Here is a 23,929-nt window from a genome sequence, read left to right as displayed (position 1 = left end):
AGGAATTTGTTGTGTGGTTGTCAACATCTCAGTCGTGCTTGTTGGAGCTGTGGACATGGTTGTTTGAATTGTTGTAGTTGTCAGGGGTGTTGTTGTGGAAACCACAGTTGTGCTTGTAGGAGCACTAGTTGCTGTCATTGTTGGAAGTGGTGTTGTAGTTGGAGCATTTGTTGTGGTTGCCTCAGTCGTGGTTGTTGGAGCTGTTGTTGAAGGTGTTGTTGTAGAAGCCACAGTTGTGCTTGTAGGAGAAACAGTTGTTGTAGTTGGAATTTGCGTAGTGGTTGTCAACGTCTCAGTCGTGCTTGTTGGGGCTGTGGTCATGGATGTTTTAATTGTTGTAGTTGTCAGGGGTGTTGTTGTGGAAACAACAGTTGTGTTTGTAGGAGCACTAGTTGTTGTCATTTTTGGAAGTAGTGTTGTGGTTGGAGCATTTGTTGTGGTGGCCTCAGTCGTGGTTATTGGAGATGTTTTTGAAGGTAATGTTGTGGAAGCCACAGTTGTGCTTGTAGGAGAAACAGTTGTTGTTGTAGTTGGAATTTGCATTGTGGTTGTCGATGTCTCCGTTGTGCTTGTTGGGGCTGTGGCCATGGATGTTTCAATTGTTGTAGTTGTCAAGGGAGTTGTTGTGGAAACCACAGTAGTGCTTGTAGGAGCACTTGCTGTTGTCATTGTTGGAAGTGGTATTGAGGTTGGAGCATTTGTTGTGGTTGCCTCTGTCATGGTTATTGGAGATGTTGTTGAAAGTAATTTTGTGGAAGCCACAGTTGTGCTTGTAGGAGAAACATTGTTGTTGTTGGAAGTGCTGTAGTTGTTGGGAGTGTTGTTGTAGAAAGCAAAGTTGTTGTTGTTGGAACATTAGTTGTTGCTGTTGTTTGAATAGGTATTGTAGTTGGACTTGTTGGAGCTGTGGTCATGGATGTTTCAATTGTTGTAGTTGTCAGGGGTGTTGTTGTGGAAACCACAGTTGTGCTTGTTGGAGCATTAGTTGTTGTCGTTGTTGGAAGTGGTGTTGTAGTTGGAGCATTTGTTGTGGTTGCCTCAGTCATGGTTGTTGGAGCTGTTGTTGAAGGTGTTGTTGTAGAAGCCACAGTTGTGCTTGTTGGAGAAACAGTTGTTGTAGCTGGAATTTGTTGTGTGGTTGTCAACATCTCAATCGTGCTTGTTGGAGCTGTGGTCATGGATGTTTCAATTGTTGTAGTTGTCAGGGGTGTTGTTGTGGAAACCACAGTTGTGCTTGTAGGAGCATTAGTTGTTGTCATTGTTGGAAGTGGTGTTGTAGTTGGAGCATTTGTTGTGGTTGCCTCAGTCGTGGTTATTGGAGATGTTGTTGAAGGTAATGTTGTGGAAGCCACAGTTGTGCTTGTTGAAGAAACAGTTGTTGTTGTAGTTGGACTTTGCAGTGTGGTTGTCGATGTCTCCATTGTGCTTGTTGGAGCAGTGGTTGTTGTTGTTGGAAGTGCTGTAGTTGTTGGGAGTGTTGTTGTGGAAAGCAAAGTTGTGGTTGATGGAACATTAGTTGTTGTCGTTGTTTGAATAGGTTTTGTAGTTGGAGCATTTGTTGTGGTTGCCTCAGTCATGGTTGTTGGAGCTGTTGTTGAAGGTGTTGTTGTAGAAGCCACAGTTGTGCTTGTAGGAGAAACAGTTGTTGTAGCTGGAATTTGTTGTGTGGTTGTCAAAACCTCAGTCGTGCTTGTTGGAGCTGTGGACATGGTTGTTTGAATTGTTGTAGTTGTCAGGGGTGTTGTTGTGGAAACCACAGTTGTGCCTGTTGGAGCATTAGTTGTTGTCGTTGTTGGAAGTGGTGTTGTATTTGGAGCATTTGTTGTGGTTGCCTCAGTCATGGTTGTTGGAGATGTTGTTGAAGGTGTTGTTGTTGAAGCCACAGTTGTGCTTGTAGGAGAAACAGTTGTTGTAGTTGGAATTTGCGTAGTGCTTGTCGACATCTCAGTCATGCTTGTTGGGGCTGTGGTCATGGACGTTTCAATTGTTGTAGTTGTCAGGGCTGTTGTTGTGGAAACAACAGTTGTGTTTGTAGGAGCACTAGTTGTTGTCATTTTTGGAAGTAGTGTTGTGGTTGGATCATTTGTTGTGGTGGCCTCAGTCGTGGTTGTTGGAGCTGTTGTTGAATGTGTTGTTGTAGAAGCCACAGATGTGCTTGTAGGAGAAACAGTTGTTGTAGCTGGAATTTGTTGTGTGGTTGTCAAAATCTCAGTCGTGCTTGTTGGAGCTGTGGACATGGTTGTTTGAATTGTTGTAGTTGTCAGGGGTGTTGTTGTGGAAACCACAGTTGTGCTTGTAGGAGCATTAGTTGTTGTCATTGTTGGAAGTGGTGTTGTGGTTGGAGCATTTGTTGTGGTTGCCTCAGTCGTGGTTGTTGGAGCTGTTGTTGAATGTGTTGTTGTAGAAGCCACAGTTGTGCTTGTAGGAGAAACAGTTGTTGTAGCTGGAATTTGTTGTGTGGTTGTCAAAATCTCAGTCGTGCTTGTTGGAGCTGTGGACATGGTTGTTTGAATTGTTGTAGTTGTCAGGGGTGTTGTTGTGGAAACCACAGTTGTGCTTGTAGGAGCATTAGTTGTCATTGTTGGAAGTGGTGTTGTGGTTGGAGCATTTGTTGTGGTTGCCTCAGTCGTGGTTATTGGAGATGTTGTTGAAGGTAATGTTGTGGAAGCCACAGTTGTGCTTGTTGGTGAAACAGTTGTTGTTGTAGTTGGACTTTGCAGTGTGGTTGTCGATGTCTCCGTTGTGCTTGTTGGAGCAGTGGTTGTTGTTGTTGGAAGTGCTGTAGTTGTTGGGAGTGTTGTTGTGGAAAGCAAAGTTGTGGTTGATGGAACATTAGTTGTTGTTGTTGTTTGAATAGGTGTTGTAGTTGGAGAATTTGTTGTGGTTGTGGTAGCCGCAGTTGTGGTTGGTGGAGTTGTGGTTGAAGATGTTGTTGTGGAAGACAAAGTTGTGCTTGTAGAAGAAACAGTTGTTGTAGCAGGAATTTGTTGTGTGGTTGTCAACATCTCAGTCGTGCTTTTTGGAGCTGTGGACATGGTTGTTTGAATTGTTGTAGTTGTCAGGGGTGTTGTTGTGGAAACCACAGTTGTGCCTGTTGGAGCATTAGTTGTTGTCGTTGTTGGAAGTGGTGTTGTAGTTGGAGCATTTGTTGTGGTTGCCTCAGTCATGGTTGTTGGAGCTGTTGTTGAAGGTGTTGTTGTAGAAGCCAAATTTGTGCTTGTAGGAGAAACAGATGTTGTAGTTGGAATTTGCAGTGTGGTTGTCGACCTCTCAGTTGTGCTTGTTGGAGCAGTGGTTTTTGTTATTGGAAGTGCTGTAGTTGTTGGGAGTGTTGTTGTGGAAAGCAAAGCTGTTGTTATTGGAACATTAGTTGTTGTTGTTGTTTGAATAGGTTTTGTAGTTGGAGCATTTGTTGTGGTTGCCTCAGTCATGGTTGTTGGAGCTGTTGTTGAAGGTGTTGTTGTAAAAGCCACAGTTGTGCTTGTAGGAGAAACAGTTGTTGTAGCTGGAATTTGTTGTGTGGTTGTCAATGTCTCAGTCGTGCTTGTTGGGGCTGTGGTCATGGATGTTTCAATTGTTGTAGTTGTCAGGGGTGTTGTTGTGGAATCCACAGTTGTGCTTGTAGGGGCATTAGTTGTTGTTGTTGTTGGAAGTGGTGTTGTAGTTGGAGCATTTGTTGTGGTTGCCTCAGTCATGGATGTTGGAGCTGTTGTTGAAGGTGTTGTTGTAGAATCCACAGTTGTGCTTGTAGGAGAAACATTTGTTGTAGTTGGAATTCGCGTCTCAGTCGTGCTTGTTGGGGCTGTGGTCATGGATGTTTCAATTGTTGTAGTTGTCAGGGGTGTTGTTGTGGAAACCACAGTTGTGCTTGTAGGAGAATTAGTTGTTGTCATTGTTGGAAGTGGTGTTGTGGTTGCCTCAGTCGTGGTTATTGGAGATGTTGTTGAAGGTAATGTTGTGGAAGCCACAGTTGTGCTTGTTGGAGAAACAGTTGTTGTTGTAGTTGGAATTTGCAGTGTGGTTGTCGATGTCTCCGTTGTGCTTGTTGGAGCAGTGGTTGTTGTTGTTGGAAGTGCTGTAGTTGTTGGGAGTGTTGTTGTAGAAAGCAAAGTTGTTGTTGTTGGAACATTAGTTGTTGCTGTTGTTTGAATAGGTATTGTAGTTGGAGCATTTGTTGTGGTTGCCTCAGTCATGGTTGTTGTAGAAGCCACAGTTGTGCTTGTAGGAGAAACAGTTGTTGTAGCTGGAATTTGTTGTGTGGTTGTCAACGTCTCAGTCGTGCTTGTTGGGGCTGTGGTCATGGATATTTTAATTGTTGTAGTTGTCAGGGGTGTTGTTGTGGAAACCACAGTTGTGCTTGTAGGAGCACTAGTTGTTGTCATTGTTGGAAGTGGTGTTGTGGTTGGAGCATTTGTTGTGGTTGCCTCAGTCGTGGTTATTGGAGATGTTGTTGAAGGTAATGTTGTGGAAGCCACAGTTGTGCTTGTAGGAGAAACAGTTGTTGTTGTAGTTGGAATTTGCATTGTGGTTGTCGATGTCTCCGTTGTGCTTTTTGGAGCAGTGGTTGTTGTTGTTGGAAGTGCTGTAGTTGTTGGGAGTGTTGTTGTGGAAAGCAAAGTTGTGGTTGATGGATCATTAGTTGTTGTTGTTGTTTGAATAGGTGTTGTAGTTGGAGAATTTGTTGTGGTTGTGGGAGCCGCAGTTGTGGTTGTTGGAGCTGTGGTTGAAGATGTTGTTGTGGAAGACAAAGTTGTGCTTGTAGGAGAAACAGTTGTTGTAGCTGGAATTTGTTGTGTGGTTGTCAACGTCTCAGTCGTGCTTGTTGGAGCTGTGGACATGGTTGTTTGAATTGTTGTAGTTGTCAGGGGTGTTGTTGTGGAAACAACAGTTGTGCTTGTAGGGGCATTAGTTGTTGTTGTTGTTGGAAGTGGTGTTGTAGTTGGAGCATTTGTTGTGGTTGCCTCAGTCATGGTTGTTGGAGCTGTTGTTGAAGGTGTTGTTGTAGAAGCCACAGTTGTGCTTGTAGGAGAAACAGTTGTTGTAGTTGGAATTCGCGTAGTGGTTGTCGACGTCTCAGTCGTGCTTGTTGGGGCTGTGGTCATGGATGTTTCAATTGTTGTAGTTGTCAGGGGTGTTGTTGTGGAAACCACAGTTGTGCTTGTAGGAGCATTAGTTGTTGTAATTGTTGGAAGTGGTGTTGTGGTTGCCTCAGTCGTGGTTATTGGAGATGTTGTTGAAGGTAATGTTGTGGAAGCCACAGTTGTGCTTGTAGGAGAAACAGTTGTTGTTGTAGTTGGAATTTGCAGTGTGGTTGTCGATGTCTCCGTTGTGCTTGTTGGAGCAGTGGTTGTTGTTGTTGGAAGTGCTGTAGTTGTTGGGAGTGTTGTTGTGGAAAGCAAAGTTGTGGTTGATGGAACATTAGTTGTTGTTGTTGTTTGAATAGGTGTTGTAGTTGGAGAATTTGTTGTGGTTGTGGGAGCCGCAGTTGTGGTTGTTGGAGCTGTGGTTGAAGATGTTGTTGTGGAAGACAAAGTTGTGCTTGTAGGAGAAACAGTTGTTGTAGCAGGAATTTGTTGTGTGGTTGTCAACATCTCAGTCGTGCTTGTTGGAGCTGTGGACATGGTTGTTTGAATTGTTGTAGTTGTCAGGGGTGTTGTTGTGGAAACCACAGTTGTGCTTGTAGGAGCATTAGTTGTTGTTGTTGTTGGAAGTGGTGTTGTAGTTGGAGCATTTGTTGTGGTTGCCTCAGTCGTGTTTGTTGGAGCTGTTATTGAAGGTGTTGTTGTAGAAGCCACAGTTGTGCTTGTAGGAGAAACAGTTGTTGTAGTTGGAATTTGCTGTAGTGGTTGTCAACGTCTCAGTCGTGCTTGTTGGGGCTGTGGTCATGGATGTTTTAATTGTTGTAGTTGTCAGGGGTGTTGTTGTGGAAACCACAGTTGTGCTTGTAGGAGCACTAGTTGTTGTCATTGTTGGAAGTGGTGTTGTGGTTGGAGCATTTGTTGTGGTTGCCTCAGTCGTGGTTATTGGAGATGTTGTTGAAGGTAATGTTGTGGAAGCCACAGTTGTGCTTGTAGGAGAAACAGTTGTTGTTGTAGTTGGAATTTGCATTGTGGTTGTCGATGTCTCCGTTGTGCTTGTTGGAGCAGTGGTTGTTGTTGTTGGAAGTGCTGTAGTTGTTGGGAGTGTTGTTGTGGAAAGCAAAGTTGTGGTTGATGGAACATTAGTTGTTGTTGTTGATTGAATAGGTGTTGTATTTGGAGAATTTGTTGTGGTTGTTTGAGCCGCAGTTGTGTTTGGTGGAGCTGTGGTTGAAGATGTTGTTGTGGAAGACAATGTTGTGCTTGTAGGAGAAACAGTTGTTGTAGCAGGAATTTGTTGTGTGGTTGTCAACATCTCAGTCGTGCTTGTTGGAGCTGTGGACATGGTTGTTTGAATTGTTGTAGTTGTCAGGGGTGTTGTTGTGGAAACCACAGTTGTGCTTGTAGGAGCATTAGTTGTTGTTGTTGTTGGAAGTGGTGTTGTAGTTGGAGCATTTGTTGTGGTTGCCTCAGTCATGGTTGTTGGAGCTGTTGTAGAAGGTGTTGTTGTAGAAGCCACAGTTGTGCTTGTAGGAGAAACAGTTGTTGTAGTTGGAATTTGCGTAGTGGTTGTCAACGTCTCAGTCGTGCTTGTTGGGGCTGTGGTCATGGATGTTTCAATTGTTGTAGTTGTCAGGGGTGTTGTTGTGGAAACCACAGTTGTGCTTGAAGGAGCATTAGTTGTTGTCATTGTTGGAAGTGGTGTTTTGGTTGCCTCAGTAGTGGTTATTGGAGATGTTGTTGAAGGTAATGTTGTGGAAGCCACAGTTGTGCTTGTTGGAGAAATAGTTGTTGTTGTAGTTGGAATTTGCAGTGTGGTTGTCGATGTCTCCGTTGTGCTTGTTGGAGCAGTGGTTGTTGTTGTTGGAAGTGCTGTAGTTGTTGGGAGTGTTGTTGTGGAAAGCAAAGTTGTGGTTGATGGAACATTAGTTGTTGTTGTTGTTTGAATAGGTGTTGTAGTTGGAGAATTTGTTGTGGTTGTGGGAGCCTGAGTTGTGGTTGTTGGAGCTGTGGTTGAAGATGTTGTTGTGGAAGACAAAGTTGTGCTTGTAGGAGAAACAGTTGTTGTAGCTGGAATTTGTTGTGTGGTTGTCAACGTCTCAGTCGTGCTTGTTGGAGCTGTGGACATGGTTGTTTGAATTGTTGTAGTTGTCAGGGGTGTTGTTGTTGAAACCACAGTTGTGCTTGTACGGGTATTAGTTGTTGTTGTTGTTGGAAGTGGTGTTGTAGTTGGAGCATTTGTTGTGGTTGCCTCAGTCGTGGTTGTTGGAGCTGTTATTGAAGGTGTTGTTGTAGAAGCCACAGTTGTGCTTGTAGGAGAAACAGTTGTTGTAGTTGTTGTAGTTGGAATTTGCGTAGTGGTTGTCAACGTCTCAGTCGTGCTTGTTGGGGCTGTGGTCATGGATGTTTTAATTGTTGTAGTTGTCAGGGGTGTTGTTGTGGAAACCACAGTTGTGCTTGTAGGAACAATAGTTGTTGTCATTGTTGGAAGTGGTGTTGTGGTTGGAGCATTTGTTGTGGTTGCCTCAGTCGTGGTTATTGGAGATGTTGTTGAAGTTAATGTTGTGGAAGCCACAGTTGTGCTTGTAGGAGAAATAGTTGTTGTTGTAGTTGGAATTTGCATTGTGGTTGTCGATGTCTCCGTTGTGCTTGTTGGAGCAGTGGTTGTTGTTGTTGGAAGTGCTGTAGTTGTTGGGAATGTTGTTGTGGAAAGCAAAGTTGTGGTTGATGGAACATTAGTTGTTGTTGTTGTTTGAATAGGTGTTGTAGTTGGAGAATTTGTTGTGGTTGTGGGAGCCGCAGTTGTGGTTGTTGGAGCTGTGGTTGAAGATGTTGTTGTGGAAGACAAAGTTGTGCTTGTAGGAGAAACAGTTGTTGTAGCTGGAATTTGTTGTGTGGTTGTCAACGTCTCAGTCGTGCTTGTTGGAGCTGTGGACATGGTTGTTTGAATTGTTGTAGTTGTCAGGGGTGTTGTTGTGGAAACAACAGTTGTGCTTGTAGGGGCATTAGTTGTTGTTGTTGTTGGAAGTGGTGTTGTAGTTGGAGCATTTGTTGTGGTTGCCTCAGTCATGGTTGTTGGAGCTGTTGTTGAAGGTTTTGTTGTAGAAGCCACAGTTGTGCTTGTAGGAGAAACAGTTGTTGTAGTTGGAATTCGCGTAGTGGTTGTCGACGTCTCAGTCGTGCTTGTTGGGGCTGTGGTCATGGATGTTTCAATTGTTGTAGTTGTCAGGGGTGTTGTTGTGGAAACCACAGTTGTGCTTGTAGGAGCATTAGTTGTTGTCATTGTTGGAAGTGGTGTTGTGGTTGCCTCAGTCGTGGTTATTGGAGATGTTGTTGAAGGTAATGTTGTGGAAGCCACAGTTGTGCTTGTTGGAGAAACAGTTGTTGTTGTAGTTGGAATTTGCAGTGTGGTTGTCGATGTCTCCGTTGTGCTTGTTGGAGCAGTGGTTGTTGTTGTTGGAAGTGCTGTAGTTGTTGGGAGTGTTGTTGTGGAAAGCAAAGTTGTGGTTGGTGGAGCTGTGGTTGAAGATGTTGTTGTGGAAGACAATGTTGTGCTTGTAGGAGAAACAGTTGTTGTAGCAGGAATTTGTTGTGTGGTTGTCAACATCTCAGTCGTGCTTGTTGGAGCTGTGGACATGGTTGTTTGAATTGTTGTAGTTGTCAGGGGTGTTGTTGTGGAAACCACAGTTGTGCTTGTATGAGCATTAGTTGTTGTTGTTGTTGGAAGTGGTGTTGTAGTTGGAGCATTTGTTGTGGTTGCCTCAGTCGTGGTTGTTGGAGCTGTTATTGAAGGTGTTGTTGTAGAAGCCACAGTTGTGCTTGTAGGAGAAACAGTTGTTGTAGTTGGAATTTGCGTAGTGGTTGTCAACGTCTCAGTCGTGCTTGTTGGGGTTGTGGTCATGGATGTTTTAATTGTTGTAGTTGTCAGGGGTGTTGTTGTGGAAACCACAGTTGTGCTTGTAGGAGCACTAGTTGTTGTCATTGTTGGAAGTGGTGTTGTGGTTGGAGCATTTGTTGTGGTTGCCTCAGTCGTGGTTATTGGAGATGTTGTTGAAGGTAATGTTGTAGAAGCCACAGTTGTGCTTGTAGGAGAAACAGTTGTTGTAGTTGGAATTTGCGTAGTGGTTGTCAACGTCTCAGTCGTGCTTGTTGGGGCTGTGGTCATGGATGTTTCAATTGTTGTAGTTGTCAGGGGTGTTGTTGTGGAAACCACAGTTGTGCTTGAAGGAGCATTAGTTGTTGTCATTGTTGGAAGTGGTGTTGTGGTTGCCTCAGTCGTGGTTATTGGAGATGTTGTTGAAGGTAATGTTGTGGAAGCCACAGTTGTGCTTGTTGGAGAAATAGTTGTTGTTGTAGTTGGAATTTGCAGTGTGGTTGTCGATGTCTCCGTTGTGCTTGTTGGAGCAGTGGTTGTTGTTGTTGTTGGAAGTGCTGTAGTTGTTGGGAGTGTTGTTGTGGAAAGCAAAGTTGTGGTTGATGGAACATTAGTTGATGTTGTTGTTTGAATAGGTGTTGTAGTTGGAGAATTTGTTGTGGTTGTGGGAGCCGCAGTTGTGGTTGTTGGAGCTGTGGTTGAAGATGTTGTTGTGGAAGACAAAGTTGTGCTTGTAGGAGAAACAGTTGTTGTAGCTGGAATTTGTTGTGTGGTTGTCAACGTCTCAGTCGTGCTTGTTGGAGCTGTGGACATGGTTGTTTGAATTGTTGTAGTTGTCAGGGGTGTTGTTGTTGAAACCACAGTTGTGCTTGTACGGGCATTAGTTGTTGTTGTTGTTGGAAGTGGTGTTGTAGTTGGAGCATTTGTTGTGGTTGCCTCAGTCATGGTTGTTGGAGCTGTTGTTGAAGGTGTTGTTGTAGAAGCCACAGTTGTGCTTGTAGGAGAAACAGTTGTTGTAGTTGGAATTTGCGTAGTGGTTGTCGACGTCTCAGTCGTGCTTGTTGGGGCTGTGGTCATGGATGTTTCAATTGTTGTAGTTGTCAGGGGTGTTGTTGTGGAAACCACAGTTGTGCTTGTAGGAGCATTAGTTGTTGTCATTGTTGGAAGTGGTGTTGTGGTTGCCTCAGTCGTGGTTATTGGAGATGTTGTAGAAGGTAATGTTGTGGAAGCCACAGTTGTGCTTGTTGGAGAAACAGTTGTTGTTGTAGTTGGAATTTGCAGTGTGGTTGTCGATGTCTTCGTTGTGCTTGTTGGAGCAGTGGTTGTTGTTGTTGGAAGTGCTGTAGTTGTTGGGAGTGTTGTTGTGGAAAGCAAAGTTGTGGTTGATGGAACATTAGTTGTTGTTGTTGTTTGAATAGGTGTTGTAGTTGGAGAATTTGTTGTGGTTGTGGGAGCCGCAGTTGTGGTTGGTGGAGCTGTGGTTGAAGATGTTGTTGTGGAAGACAATGTTGTGCTTGTAGGAGAAACAGTTGTTGTAGCAGGAATTTGTTGTGTGGTTGTCAACATCTCAGTCGTGCTTGTTGGAGCTGTGGACATGGTTGTTTGAATTGTTGTAGTTGTCAGGGGTGTTGTTGTGGAAACCACAGTTGTGCTTGTAGGAGCATTAGTTGTTGTTGTTGTTGGAAGTGGTGTTGTAGTTGGAGCATTTGTTGTGGTTGCCTCAGACGTGGTTGTTGGAGCTGTTATTGAAGGTGTTGTTGTAGAAGCCACAGTTGTGCTTGTAGGAGAAACAGTTGTTGTAGTTGGAATTTGCGTAGTGGTTGTCAACGTCTCAGTCGTGCTTGTTGGGGCTGTGGTCATGGATGTTTTAATTGTTGTAGTTGTCAGGGGTGTTGTTGTGGAAACCACAGTTGTGCTTGTAGGAGCACTAGTTGTTGTCATTGTTGGAAGTGGTGTTGTGGTTGGAGCATTTGTTGTGGTTGCCTCAGTCGTGGTTATTGGAGATGTTGTTGAAGGTAATGTTGTGGAAGCCACAGTTGTGCTTGTTGGAGAAATAGTTGTTGTTGTAGTTGGAATTTGCAGTGTGGTTGTCGATGTCTCCGTTGTGCTTGTTGGAGCAGTGGTTGTTGTTGTTGTTGGAAGTGCTGTAGTTGTTGGGAGTGTTGTTGTGGAAAGCAAAGTTGTGGTTGATGGAACATTAGTTGTTGTTGTTGTTTGAATAGGTGTTGTAGTTGGAGAATTTGTTGTGGTTGTGGGAGCCGCAGTTGTGGTTGTTGGAGCTGTGGTTGAAGATGTTGTTGTGGAAGACAAAGTTGTGCTTGTAGGAGAAACAGTTGTTGTAGCTGGAATTTGTTGTGTGGTTGTCAACGTCTCAGTCGTGCTTGTTGGAGCTGTGGACATGGTTGTTTGAATTGTTGTAGTTGTCAGGGGTGTTGTTGTTGAAACCACAGTTGTGCTTGTACGGGCATTAGTTGTTGTTGTTGTTGGAAGTGGTGTTGTAGTTGGAGCATTTGTTGTGGTTGCCTCAGTCATGGTTGTTGGAGCTGTTGTTGAAGGTGTTGTTGTAGAAGCCACAGTTGTGCTTGTAGGAGAAACAGTTGTTGTAGTTGGAATTTGCGTAGTGGTTGTCGACGTCTCAGTCGTGCTTGTTGGGGCTGTGGTCATGGATGTTTCAATTGTTGTAGTTGTCAGGGGTGTTGTTGTGGAAACCACAGTTGTGCTTGTAGGAGCATTAGTTGTTGTCATTGTTGGAAGTGGTGTTGTGGTTGCCTCAGTCGTGGTTATTGGAGATGTTGTTGAAGGTAATGTTGTGGAAGCCACAGTTGTGCTTGTAGGAGAAACAGTTGTTGTTGTAGTTGGAATTTGCATTGTGGTTGTCGATGTCTCCGTTGTGCTTGTTGGAGCAGTGGTTGTTGTTGTTGGAAGTGCTGTAGTTGTTGGGAGTGTTGTTGTGGAAAGCAAAGTTGTGGTTGATGGAACATTAGTTGTTGTTGTTGTTTGAATAGGTGTTGTAGTTGGAGAATTTGTTGTGGTTGTGGGAGCCGCAGTTGTGGTTGGTGGAGCTGTGGTTGAAGATGTTGTTGTGGAAGACAATGTTGTGCTTGTAGGAGAAACAGTTGTTGTAGCAGGAATTTGTTGTGTGGTTGTCAACATCTCAGTCGTGCTTGTTGGAGCTGTGGACATGGTTGTTTGAATTGTTGTAGTTGTCAGGGGTGTTGTTGTGGAAACCACAGTTGTGCTTGTAGGAGCATTAGTTGTTGTTGTTGTTGGAAGTGGTGTTGTAGTTGGAGCATTTGTTGTGGTTGCCTCAGTCGTGGTTGTTGGAGCTGTTATTGAAGGTGTTGTTGTAGAAGCCACAGTTGTGCTTGTAGGAGAAACAGTTGTTGTAGTTGGAATTTGCGTAGTGGTTGTCAACGTCTCAGTCGTGCTTGTTGGGGCTGTGGTCATGGATGTTTTAATTGTTGTAGTTGTCAGGGGTGTTGTTGTGGAAACCACAGTTGTGCTTGTAGGAGCACTAGTTGTTGTCATTGTTGGAAGTGGTGTTGTGGTTGGAGCATTTGTTGTGGTTGCCTCAGTCGTGGTTATTGGAGATGTTGTTGAAGGTAATGTTGTGGAAGCCACAGTTGTGCTTGTTGGAGAAATAGTTGTTGTTGTAGTTGGAATTTGCAGTGTGGTTGTCGATGTCTCCGTTGTGCTTGTTGGAGCAGTGGTTGTTGTTGTTGTTGGAAGTGCTGTAGTTGTTGGGAGTGTTGTTGTGGAAAGCAAAGTTGTGGTTGATGGAACATTAGTTGTTGTTGTTGTTTGAATAGGTGTTGTAGTTGGAGAATTTGTTGTGGTTGTGGGAGCCGCAGTTGTGGTTGTTGGAGCTGTGGTTGAAGATGTTGTTGTGGAAGACAAAGTTGTGCTTGTAGGAGAAACAGTTGTTGTAGCTGGAATTTGTTGTGTGGTTGTCAACGTCTCAGTCGTGCTTGTTGGAGCTGTGGACATGGTTGTTTGAATTGTTGTAGTTGTCAGGGGTGTTGTTGTTGAAACCACAGTTGTGCTTGTACGGGCATTAGTTGTTGTTGTTGTTGGAAGTGGTGTTGTAGTTGGAGCATTTGTTGTGGTTGCCTCAGTCATGGTTGTTGGAGCTGTTGTTGAAGGTGTTGTTGTAGAAGCCACAGTTGTGCTTGTAGGAGAAACAGTTGTTGTAGTTGGAATTTGCGTAGTGGTTGTCGACGTCTCAGTCGTGCTTGTTGGGGCTGTGGTCATGGATGTTTCAATTGTTGTAGTTGTCAGGGGTGTTGTTGTGGAAACCACAGTTGTGCTTGTAGGAGCATTAGTTGTTGTCATTGTTGGAAGTGCTGTTGTGGTTGCCTCAGTCGTGGTTATTGGAGATGTTGTTGAAGGTAATGTTGTGGAAGCCACAGTTGTGCTTGTAGGAGAAACAGTTGTTGTTGTAGTTGGAATTTGCATTGTGGTTGTCGATGTCTCCGTTGTGCTTGTTGGAGCAGTGGTTGTTGTTGTTGGAAGTGCTGTAGTTGTTGGGAGTGTTGTTGTGGAAAGCAAAGTTGTGGTTGATGGAACATTAGTTGTTGTTGTTGTTTGAATAGGTGTTGTAGTTGGAGAATTTGTTGTGGTTGTGGGAGCCGCAGTTGTGGTTGGTGGAGCTGTGGTTGAAGATGTTGTTGTGGAAGACAATGTTGTGCTTGTAGGAGAAACAGTTGTTGTAGCAGGAATTTGTTGTGTGGTTGTCAACATCTCAGTCGTGCTTGTTGGAGCTGTGGACATGGTTGTTTGAATTGTTGTAGTTGTCAGGGGTGTTGTTGTGGAAACCACAGTTGTGCTTGTAGGAGCATTAGTTGTTGTTGTTGTTGGAAGTGGTGTTGTAGTTGGAGCATTTGTTGTGGTTGCCTCAGTCGTGGTTGTTGGAGCTGTTATTGAAGGTGTTGTTATAGAAGCCACAGTTGTGCTTGTAGGAGAAACAGTTGTTGTAGTTGGAATTTGCGTAGTGGTTGTCAACGTCTCAGTCGTGCTTGTTGGGGCTGTGGTCATGGATGTTTTAATTGTTGTAGTTGTCAGGGGTGTTGTTGTGGAAACCACAGTTGTGCTTGTAGGAACACTAGTTGTTGTCATTGTTGGAAGTGGTGTTGTGGTTGGAGCATTTGTTGTGGTTGCCTCAGTCGTGGTTATTGGAGATGTTGTTGAAGGTAATGTTGTGGAAGCCACAGTTGTGCTTGTAGGAGAAACAGTTGTTGTTGTAGTTGGAATTTGCATTGTGGTTGTCGATGTCTCCGTTGTGCTTGTTGGAGCAGTGGTTGTTGTTGTTGGAAGTGCTGTAGTTGTTGGGAGTGTTGTTGTGGAAAGCAAAGTTGTGGTTGATGGAACATTAGTTGTTGTTGTTGTTTGAATAGGTGTTGTAGTTGGAGAATTTGTTGTGGTTGTGGGTGCTGCAGTTGTGGTTGTTGGAGCTGTGGTTGAAGATGTTGTTGTGGAAGACAAAGTTGTGCTTGTAGGAGAAACAGTTGTTGTAGCTGGAATTTGTTGTGTGGTTGTCAACGTCTCAGTCGTGCTTGTTGGAGCTGTGGACATGGTTGTTTGAATTGTTGTAGTTGTCAGGGGTGTTGTTGTGGAAACCACAGTTGTGCTTGTAGGAGCATTAGTTGTTGTTGTTGTTGGAAGTGGTGTTGTTGTTGGAGCATTTGTTGTGGTTGCCTCAGTCGTGGTTGTTGGAGGTGTTGTTGTAGAATCCAAATTTGTGCTTGTAGGAGAAACAGTTGTTGTAGTTGGAATTTGCAGTGTGGTTGTCGACCTCTCAGTTGTGCTTGTTGGAGCAGTGTTTGTTGTTATTGGAAGTGCTGTAGTTGTTGGGAGTGTTGTTGTGGAAAGCAAAGCTGTTGTTGTTGGAACATTAGTTGTTGTTGTTGTTTGAATAGGTGTTGTAGTTGGAGAATTTGTTGTGGTTGTGGGAGCCGCAGTTGTGGTTGGTGGAGCTGTGGTTGAAGATGTTGTTGTGGAAGACAATGTTGTGCTTGTAGGAGAAACAGTTGTTGTAGCAGGAATTTGTTGTGTGGTTGTCAACATCTCAGTCGTGCTTGTTGGAGCTGTGGACATGGTTGTTTGAATTGTTGTAGTTGTCAGGGGTGTTGTTGTGGAAACCACAGTTGTGCTTGTAGGAGCATTAGTTGTTGTTGTTGTTGGAAGTGGTGTTGTAGTTGGAGCATTTGTTGTGGTTGCCTCAGTCGTGGTTGTTGGAGCTGTTATTGAAGGTGTTGTTGTAGAAGCCACAGTTGTGCTTGTAGGAGAAACAGTTGTTGTAGTTGGAATTTGCGTAGTGGTTGTCAACGTCTCAGTCGTGCTTGTTGGGGCTGTGGTCATGGATGTTTCAATTGTTGTAGTTGTCAGGGGTGTTGTTGTGGAAACCACAGTTGTGCTTGTAGGAGCATTAGTTGTTGTCATTGTTGGAAGTGGTGTTGTGGTTGCCTCAGTCGTGGTTGTTGGAGGTGTTGTTGTAGAAGCCAAATTTGTGCTTGTAGGAGAAACAGTTGTTGTAGTTGGAATTTGCAGTGTGGTTGTCGACCTCTCAGTTGTGCTTGTTGGAGCAGTGGTTGTTGTTATTGGAAGTGCTGTAGTTGTTGGGAGTGTTGTTGTGGAAAGCAAAGCTGTTGTTGTTGGAACATTAGTTGTTGTTGTTGTTTGAATAGGTGTTGTAGTTGGAGAATTTGTTGTGGTTGTGGGAGCCGCAGTTGTGGTTGGTGGAGCTGTGGTTGAAGATGTTGTTGTGGAAGACAATGTTGTGCTTGTAGGAGAAACAGTTGTTGTAGCAGGAATTTGTTGTGTGGTTGTCAACATCTCAGTCGTGCTTGTTGGAGCTGTGGACATGGTTGTTTGAATTGTTGTAGTTGTCAGGGGTGTTGTTGTGGAAACCACAGTTGTGCTTGTAGGAGCATTAGTTGTTGTTGTTGTTGGAAGTGGTGTTGTAGTTGGAGCATTTGTTGTGGTTGCCTCAGTCGTGGTTGTTGGAGCTGTTATTGAAGGTGTTGTTGTAGAAGCCACAGTTGTGCTTGTAGGAGAAACAGTTGTTGTAGTTGGAATTTGCGTAGTGGTTGTCAACGTCTCAGTCGTGCTTGTTGGGGCTGTGGTCATGGATGTTTCAATTGTTGTAGTTGTCAGGGGTGTTGTTGTGGAAACCACAGTTGTGCTTGTAGGAGCATTAGTTGTTGTCATTGTTGGAAGTGGTGTTGTGGTTGCCTCAGTCGTGGTTGTTGGAGGTGTTGTTGTAGAAGCCAAATTTGTGCTTGTAGGAGAAACAGTTGTTGTAGTTGGAATTTGCAGTGTGGTTGTCGACCTCTCAGTTGTGCTTGTTGGAGCAGTGGTTGTTTTTATTGGAAGTGCTGTAGTTGTTGGGAGTGTTGTTGTGGAAAGCAAAGCTGTTGTTGTTGGAACATTAGTTGTTGTTGTTGTTTGAATAGGTGTTGTAGTTGGAGAATTTGTTGTGGTTGTGGGAGCCGCAGTTGTGGTTGGTGGAGCTGTGGTTGAAGATGTTGTTGTGGAAGACAATGTTGTGCTTGTAGGAGAAACAGTTGTTGTAGCAGGAATTTGTTGTGTGGTTGTCAACATCTCAGTCGTGCTTGTTGGAGCTGTGGACATGGTTGTTTGAATTGTTGTAGTTGTCAGGGGTGTTGTTGTGGAAACCACAGTTGTGCTTGTAGGAGCATTAGTTGTTGTTTTTGTTGGAAGTGGTGTTGTAGTTGGAGCATTTGTTGTGGTTGCCTCAGTCGTGGTTGTTGGAGCTGTTATTGAAGGTGTTGTTGTAGAAGCCACAGTTGTGCTTGTAGGAGAAACAGTTGTTGTAGTTGGAATTTGCGTAGTGGTTGTCAACGTCTCAGTCGTGCTTGTTGGGGCTGTGGTCATGGATGTTTCAATTGTTGTAGTTGTCAGGGGTGTTGTTGTGGAAACCACAGTTGTGCTTGTAGGAGCATTAGTTGTTGTCATTGTTGGAAGTGGTGTTGTGGTTGCCTCAGTCGTGGTTGTTGGAGGTGTTGTTGTAGAAGCCAAATTTGTGCTTGTAGGAGAAACAGTTGTTGTAGTTGGAATTTGCAGTGTGGTTGTCGACCTCTCAGTTGTGCTTGTTGGAGCAGTGGTTGTTGTTATTGGAAGTGCTGTAGTTGTTGGGAGTGTTGTTGTGGAAAGCAAAGCTGTTGTTGTTGGAACATTAGTTGTTGTTGTTGTTTGAATAGGTGTTGTAGTTGGAGAATTTGTTGTGGTTGTGGGAGCCGCAGTTGTGGTTGGTGGAGCTGTGGTTGAAGATGTTGTTGTGGAAGACAATGTTGTGCTTGTAGGAGAAACAGTTGTTGTAGCAGGAATTTGTTGTGTGGTTGTCAACATCTCAGTCGTGCTTGTTGGAGCTGTGGACATGGTTGTTTGAATTGTTGTAGTTGTCAGGGGTGTTGTTGGTGAAACCACAGTTGTGCTTGTAGGAGCATTAGTTGTTGTTTTTGTTGGAAGTGGTGTTGTAGTTGGAGCATTTGTTGTGGTTGCCTCAGTCGTGGTTGTTGGAGCTGTTATTGAAGGTGTTGTTGTAGAAGCCACAGTTGTGCTTGTAGGAGAAACAGTTGTTGTAGTTGGAATTTGCGTAGTGGTTGTCAACGTCTCAGTCGTGCTTGTTGGGGCTGTGGTCATGGATGTTTTAATTGTTGTAGTTGTCAGGGGTGTTGTTGTGGAAACCACAGTTGTGCTTGTAGGAACACTAGTTGTTGTCATTGTTGGAAGTGGTGTTGTGGTTGGAGCATTTGTTGTGGTTGCCTCAGTCGTGGTTATTGGAGATGTTGTTGAAGGTAATGTTGTGGAAGCCACAGTTGTGCTTGTAGGAGAAACAGTTGTTGTTGTAGTTGGAATTTGCATTGTGGTTGTCGATGTCTCCGTTGTGCTTGTTGGAGCAGTGGTTGTTGTTGTTGGAAGTGCTGTAGTTGTTGGGAGTGTTGTTGTGGAAAGCAAAGTTGTGGTTGATGGAACATTAGTTGTTGTTGTTGTTTGAATAGGTGTTGTAGTTAGAGAATTTGTTGTGGTTGTGGGAGCCGCAGTTGTGGTTGTTGGAGCTGTGGTTGAAGATGTTGTTGTGGAAGACAAAGTTGTGCTTGTAGGAGAAACAGTTGTTGTAGCTGGAATTTGTTGTGTGGTTGTCAACGTCTCAGTCGTGCTTGTTGGAGCTGTGGACATGGTTGTTTGAATTGTTGTAGTTGTCAGGGGTGTTGTTGTGGAAACCACAGTTGTGCTTGTAGGAGCATTAGTTGTTGTTGTTGTTGGAAGTGGTGTTGTTGTTGGAGCATTTGTTGTGGTTGCCTCAGTCGTGGTTGTTGGAGGTGTTGTTGTAGAAGCCAAATTTGTGCTTGTAGGAGAAACAGTTGTTGTAGTTGGAATTTGCAGTGTGGTTGTCGACCTCTCAGTTGTGCTTGTTGGAGCAGTGGTTGTTGTTATTGGAAGTGCTGTAGTTGTTGGGAGTGTTGTTGTGGAAAGCAAAGCTGTTGTTGTTGGAACATTAGTTGTTGTTGTTGTTTGAATAGGTGTTGTAGTTGGAGAATTTGTTGTGGTTGTGGGAGCCGCAGTTGTGGTTGGTGGAGCTGTGGTTGAAGATGTTGTTGTGGAAGACAATGTTGTGCTTGTAGGAGAAACAGTTGTTGTAGCAGGAATTTGTTGTGTGGTTGTCAACATCTCAGTCGTGCTTGTTGGAGCTGTGGACATGGTTGTTTGAATTGTTGTAGTTGTCAGGGGTGTTGTTGTGGAAACAACAGTTGTGCTTGTAGGGGCATTAGTTGTTGTTGTTGTTGGAAGTGGTGTTGTAGTTGGAGCATTTGTTGTGGTTGCCTCAGTCGTGGTTGTTGGAGCTGTTATTGAAGGTGTTGTTGTAGAAGCCACAGTTGTGCTTGTAGGAGAAACAGTTGTTGTAGTTGGAATTTGCGTAGTGGTTGTCAACGTCTCAGTCGTGCTTGTTGGGGCTGTGGTCATGGATGTTTCAATTGTTGTAGTTGTCAGGGGTGTTGTTGTGGAAACCACAGTTGTGCTTGTAGGAGCATTAGTTGTTGTCATTGTTGGAAGTGGTGTTGTGGTTGCCTCAGTCGTGGTTGTTGGAGGTGTTGTTGTAGAAGCCAAATTTGTGCTTGTAGGAGAAACAGTTGTTGTAGTTGGAATTTGCAGTGTGGTTGTCGACCTCTCAGTTGTGCTTGTTGGAGCAGTGGTTGTTGTTATTGGAAGTGCTGTAGTTGTTGGGAGTGTTGTTGTGGAAAGCAAAGCTGTTGTTGTTGGAACATTAGTTGTTGTTGTTGTTTGAATAGGTGTTGTAGTTGGAGAATTTGTTGTGGTTGTGGGAGCCGCAGTTGTGGTTGGTGGAGCTGTGGTTGAAGATGTTGTTGTGGAAGACAATGTTGTGCTTGTAGGAGAAACAGTTGTTGTAGCAGGAATTTGTTGTGTGGTTGTCAACATCTCAGTCGTGCTTGTTGGAGCTGTGGACATGGTTGTTTGAATTGTTGTAGTTGTCAGGGGTGTTGTTGTGGAAACCACAGTTGTGCTTGTAGGAGCATTAGTTGTTGTTGTTGTTGGAAGTGGTGTTGTAGTTGGAGCATTTGTTGTGGTTGCCTCAGTCGTGGTTGTTGGAGCTGTTATTGAAGGTGTTGTTGTAGAAGCCACAGTTGTGCTTGTAGGAGAAACAGTTGTTGTAGTTGGAATTTGCGTAGTGGTTGTCAACGTCTCAGTCGTGCTTGTTGGGGCTGTGGTCATGGATGTTTCAATTGTTGTAGTTGTCAGGGGTGTTGTTGTGGAAACCACAGTTGTGCTTGTAGGAGCATTAGTTGTTGTCATTGTTGGAAGTGGTGTTGTGGTTGCCTCAGTCGTGGTTGTTGGAGATGTTGTTGAAGGTAATGTATGAAGCCAAATTTGTGCTTGTAGGAGAAACAGTTGTTGTAGTTGGAATTTGCAGTGTGGTTGTCGACCTCTCAGTTGTGCTTGTTGGAGCAGTGGTTGTTGTTATTGGAAGTGCTGTAGTTGTTGGGAGTGTTGTTGTGGAAAGCAAAGTTGTTGTTGTTGGAACATTAGTTGTTGTTGTTGTTTGAATAGGTGTTGTAGTTGGAGAATTTGTTGTGGTTGTGGGAGCCGCAGTTGTGGTTGGTGGAGCTGTGGTTGAAGATGTTGTTGTGGAAGACAATGTTGTGCTTGTAGGAGAAACAGTTGTTGTAGCAGGAATTTGTTGTGTGGTTGTCAACATCTCAGTCGTGCTTGTTGGAGCTGTGGACATGGTTGTTTGAATTGTTGTAGTTGTCAGGGGTGTTGTTGTGGAAACCACAGTTGTGCTTGTAGGAGCATTAGTTGTTGTTGTTGTTGGAAGTGGTGTTGTAGTTGGAGCATTTGTTGTGGTTGCCTCAGTCGTGGTTGTTGGAGCTGTTATTGAAGGTGTTGTTGTAGAAGCCACAGTTGTGCTTGTAGGAGAAACAGTTGTTGTAGTTGGAATTTGCGTAGTGGTTGTCAACGTCTCAGTCGTGCTTGTTGGGGCTGTGGTCATGGATGTTTTAATTGTTGTAGTTGTCAGGGGTGTTGTTGTGGAAACCACAGTTGTGCTTGTAGGAACACTAGTTGTTGTCATTGTTGGAAGTGGTGTTGTGGTTGGAGCATTTGTTGTGGTTGCCTCAGTCGTGGTTATTGGAGATGTTGTTGAAGGTAATGTTGTGGAAGCCACAGTTGTGCTTGTAGGAGAAACAGTTGTTGTTGTAGTTGGAATTTGCATTGTGGTTGTCGATGTCTCCGTTGTGCTTGTTGGAGCAGTGGTTGTTGTTGTTGGAAGTGCTGTAGTTGTTGGGAGTGTTGTTGTGGAAAGCAAAGTTGTGGTTGATGGAACATTAGTTGTTGTTGTTGTTTGAATAGGTGTTGTAGTTGGAGAATTTGTTGTGGTTGTGGGAGCCGCAGTTGTGGTTGTTGGAGCTGTGGTTGAAGATGTTGTTGTGGAAGACAAAGTTGTGCTTGTAGGAGAAACAGTTGTTGTAGCTGGAATTTGTTGTGTGGTTGTCAACGTCTCAGTCGTGCTTGTTGGAGCTGTGGACATGGTTGTTTGAATTGTTGTAGTTGTCAGGGGTGTTGTTGTGGAAACCACAGTTGTGCTTGTAGGAGCATTAGTTGTTGTTGTTGTTGGAAGTGGTGTTGTTGTTGGAGCATTTGTTGTGGTTGCCTCAGTCGTGGTTGTTGGAGGTGTTGTTGTAGAAGCCAAATTTGTGCTTGTAGGAGAAACAGTTGTTGTAGTTGGAATTTGCAGTGTGGTTGTCGACCTCTCAGTTGTGCTTGTTGGAGCAGTGGTTGTTGTTATTGGAAGTGCTGTAGTTGTTGGGAGTGTTGTTGTGGAAAGCAAAGCTGTTGTTGTTGGAACATTAGTTGTTGTTGTTGTTTGAATAGGTGTTGTAGTTGGAGAATTTGTTGTGGTTGTGGGAGCCGCAGTTGTGGTTGGTGGAGCTGTGGTTGAAGATGTTGTTGTGGAAGACAATGTTGTGCTTGTAGGAGAAACAGTTGTTGTAGCAGGAATTTGTTGTGTGGTTGTCAACATCTCAGTCGTGCTTGTTGGAGCTGTGGACATGGTTGTTTGAATTGTTGTAGTTGTCAGGGGTGTTGTTGTGGAAACAACAGTTGTGCTTGTAGGGGCATTAGTTGTTGTTGTTGTTGGAAGTGGTGTTGTAGTTGGAGCATTTGTTGTGGTTGCCTCAGTCGTGGTTGTTGGAGCTGTTATTGAAGGTGTTGTTGTAGAAGCCACAGTTGTGCTTGTAGGAGAAACAGTTGTTGTAGTTGGAATTTGCGTAGTGGTTGTCAACGTCTCAGTCGTGCTTGTTGGGGCTGTGGTCATGGATGTTTCAATTGTTGTAGTTGTCAGGGGTGTTGTTGTGGAAACCACAGTTGTGCTTGTAGGAGCATTAGTTGTTGTCATTGTTGGAAGTGGTGTTGTGGTTGCCTCAGTCGTGGTTGTTGGAGGTGTTGTTGTAGAAGCCAAATTTGTGCTTGTAGGAGAAACAGTTGTTGTAGTTGGAATTTGCAGTGTGGTTGTCGACCTCTCAGTTGTGCTTGTTGGAGCAGTGGTTGTTGTTATTGGAAGTGCTGTAGTTGTTGGGAGTGTTGTTGTGGAAAGCAAAGCTGTTGTTGTTGGAACATTAGTTCTTGTTGTTGTTTGAATAGGTGTTGTAGTTGGAGAATTTGTTGTGGTTGTGGGAGCCGCAGTTGTGGTTGGTGGAGCTGTGGTTGAAGATGTTGTTGTGGAAGACAATGTTGTGCTTGTAGGAGAAACAGTTGTTGTAGCAGGAATTTGTTGTGTGGTTGTCAACATCTCAGTCGTGCTTGTTGGAGCTGTGGACATGGTTGTTTGAATTGTTGTAGTTGTCAGGGGTGTTGTTGTGGAAACCACAGTTGTGCTTGTAGGAGCATTAGTTGTTGTTGTTGTTGGAAGTGGTGTTGTAGTTGGAGCATTTGTTGTGGTTGCCTCAGTCGTGGTTGTTGGAGCTGTTATTGAAGGTGTTGTTGTAGAAGCCACAGTTGTGCTTGTAGGAGAAACAGTTGTTGTAGTTGGAATTTGCGTAGTGGTTGTCAACGTCTCAGTCGTGCTTGTTGGGGCTGTGGTCATGGATGTTTCAATTGTTGTAGTTGTCAGGGGTGTTGTTGTGGAAACCACAGTTGTGCTTGTAGGAGCATTAGTTGTTGTCATTGTTGGAAGTGGTGTTGTGGTTGCCTCAGTCGTGGTTGTTGGAGGTGTTGTTGTAGAAGCCAAATTTGTGCTTGTAGGAGAAACAGTTGTTGTAGTTGGAATTTGCAGTGTGGTTGTCGACCTCTCAGTTGTGCTTGTTGGAGCAGTGGTTGTTGTTATTGGAAGTGCTGTAGTTGTTGGGAGTGTTGTTGTGGAAAGCAAAGCTGTTGTTGTTGGAACATTAGTTGTTGTTGTTGTTTGAATAGGTGTTGTAGTTGGAGAATTTGTTGTGGTTGTGGGAGCCGCAGTTGTGGTTGGTGGAGCTGTGGTTGAAGATGTTGTTGTGGAAGACAATGTTGTGCTTGTAGGAGAAACAGTTGTTGTAGCAGGAATTTGTTGTGTGGTTGTCAACATCTCAGTCGTGCTTGTTGGAGCTGTGGACATGGTTGTTTGAATTGTTGTAGTTGTCAGGGGTGTTGTTGTGGAAACCACAGTTGTGCTTGTAGGAGCATTAGTTGTTGTTGTTGTTGGAAGTGGTGTTGTAGTTGGAGCATTTGTTGTGGTTGCCTCAGTCGTGGTTGTTGGAGCTGTTATTGAAGGTGTTGTTGTAGAAGCCACAGTTGTGCTTGTAGGAGAAACAGTTGTTGTAGTTGGAATTTGCGTAGTGGTTGTCAACGTCTCAGTCGTGCTTGTTGGGGCTGTGGTCATGGATGTTTCAATTGTTGTAGTTGTCAGGGGTGTTGTTGTGGAAACCACAGTTGTGCTTGTAGGAGCATTAGTTGTTGTCATTGTTGGAAGTGGTGTTGTGGTTGCCTCAGTCGTGGTTGTTGGAGGTGTTGTTGTAGAAGCCAAATTTGTGCTTGTAGGAGAAACAGTTGTTGTAGTTGGAATTTGTAGTGTGGTTGTCGACCTCTCAGTTGTGCTTGTTGGAGCAGTGGTTGTTGTTATTGGAAGTGCTGTAGTTGTTGGGAGTGTTGTTGTGGAAAGCAAAGCTGTTGTTGTTGGAACATTAGTTGTTGTTGTTGTTTGAATAGGTGTTGTAGTTGGAGAATTTGTTGTGGTTGTGGGAGCCGCAGTTGTGGTTGGTGGAGCTGTGGTTGAAGATGTTGTTGTGGAAGACAATGTTGTGCTTGTAGGAGAAACAGTTGTTGTAGCAGGAATTTGTTGTGTGGTTGTCAACATCTCAGTCGTGCTTGTTGGAGCTGTGGACATGGTTGTTTGAATTGTTGTAGTTGTCAGGGGTGTTGTTGTGGAAACCACAGTTGTGCTTGTAGGAGCATTAGTTGTTGTTTTTGT

The 23,929-nt window shown here is 44.1% G+C and overlaps 5 protein-coding genes across 5 annotated transcripts; all 5 read right to left on the bottom strand.

Moving 5' to 3' along the window:
* Positions 1-1,569: 1,569 nt before the first annotated feature.
* Positions 1,570-5,967, bottom strand: LOC127444297 (mucin-2-like). Its single transcript, XM_051703568.1, has 3 exons — positions 5,868-5,967; positions 1,833-5,764; positions 1,570-1,626 (listed from the first exon to the last, which is right to left on the bottom strand). The coding sequence occupies exons 1-3, from the start codon at positions 5,965-5,967 to the stop codon at positions 1,570-1,572; spliced, it is 4,089 nt and encodes a 1,362-aa protein (XP_051559528.1).
* A 43-nt stretch (positions 5,968-6,010) lies between these two features.
* On the bottom strand, positions 6,011-10,110 carry LOC127444296 (mucin-2-like). The gene is made up of 2 exons (XM_051703567.1): positions 6,656-10,110; positions 6,011-6,167 (listed from the first exon to the last, which is right to left on the bottom strand). Exons 1-2 carry the CDS (start codon positions 10,108-10,110, stop codon positions 6,011-6,013), a joined length of 3,612 nt encoding a protein of 1,203 aa, XP_051559527.1.
* Positions 10,111-10,135: 25 nt separating this feature from the next.
* Positions 10,136-11,697, bottom strand: LOC127444295 (hepatitis A virus cellular receptor 1-like). The gene is made up of 3 exons (XM_051703565.1): positions 11,585-11,697; positions 10,679-11,407; positions 10,136-10,292 (listed from the first exon to the last, which is right to left on the bottom strand). Exons 1-3 carry the CDS (start codon positions 11,695-11,697, stop codon positions 10,136-10,138), a joined length of 999 nt encoding a protein of 332 aa, XP_051559525.1.
* A 235-nt stretch (positions 11,698-11,932) lies between these two features.
* On the bottom strand, positions 11,933-18,936 carry LOC127444294 (hepatitis A virus cellular receptor 1-like). The gene is made up of 4 exons (XM_051703564.1): positions 18,733-18,936; positions 18,532-18,589; positions 12,259-12,929; positions 11,933-12,052 (listed from the first exon to the last, which is right to left on the bottom strand). Exons 1-4 carry the CDS (start codon positions 18,934-18,936, stop codon positions 11,933-11,935), a joined length of 1,053 nt encoding a protein of 350 aa, XP_051559524.1.
* Positions 18,937-22,106: 3,170 nt separating this feature from the next.
* Positions 22,107-23,422, bottom strand: LOC127444293 (mucin-2-like). Its single transcript, XM_051703563.1, has 2 exons — positions 22,433-23,422; positions 22,107-22,226 (listed from the first exon to the last, which is right to left on the bottom strand). Exons 1-2 carry the CDS (start codon positions 23,420-23,422, stop codon positions 22,107-22,109), a joined length of 1,110 nt encoding a protein of 369 aa, XP_051559523.1.
* Positions 23,423-23,929: the final 507 nt, after the last annotated feature.

This window comes from Myxocyprinus asiaticus, chromosome 7 (genome assembly GCF_019703515.2).
Source record: "Myxocyprinus asiaticus isolate MX2 ecotype Aquarium Trade chromosome 7, UBuf_Myxa_2, whole genome shotgun sequence".
NCBI classification, from domain to species: Eukaryota; Metazoa; Chordata; class Actinopteri; order Cypriniformes; family Catostomidae; genus Myxocyprinus; species Myxocyprinus asiaticus.
The sequence above is the reverse complement of the archived record's forward strand: the minus strand, read 5'-3'. Positions and strand labels throughout refer to the sequence as shown.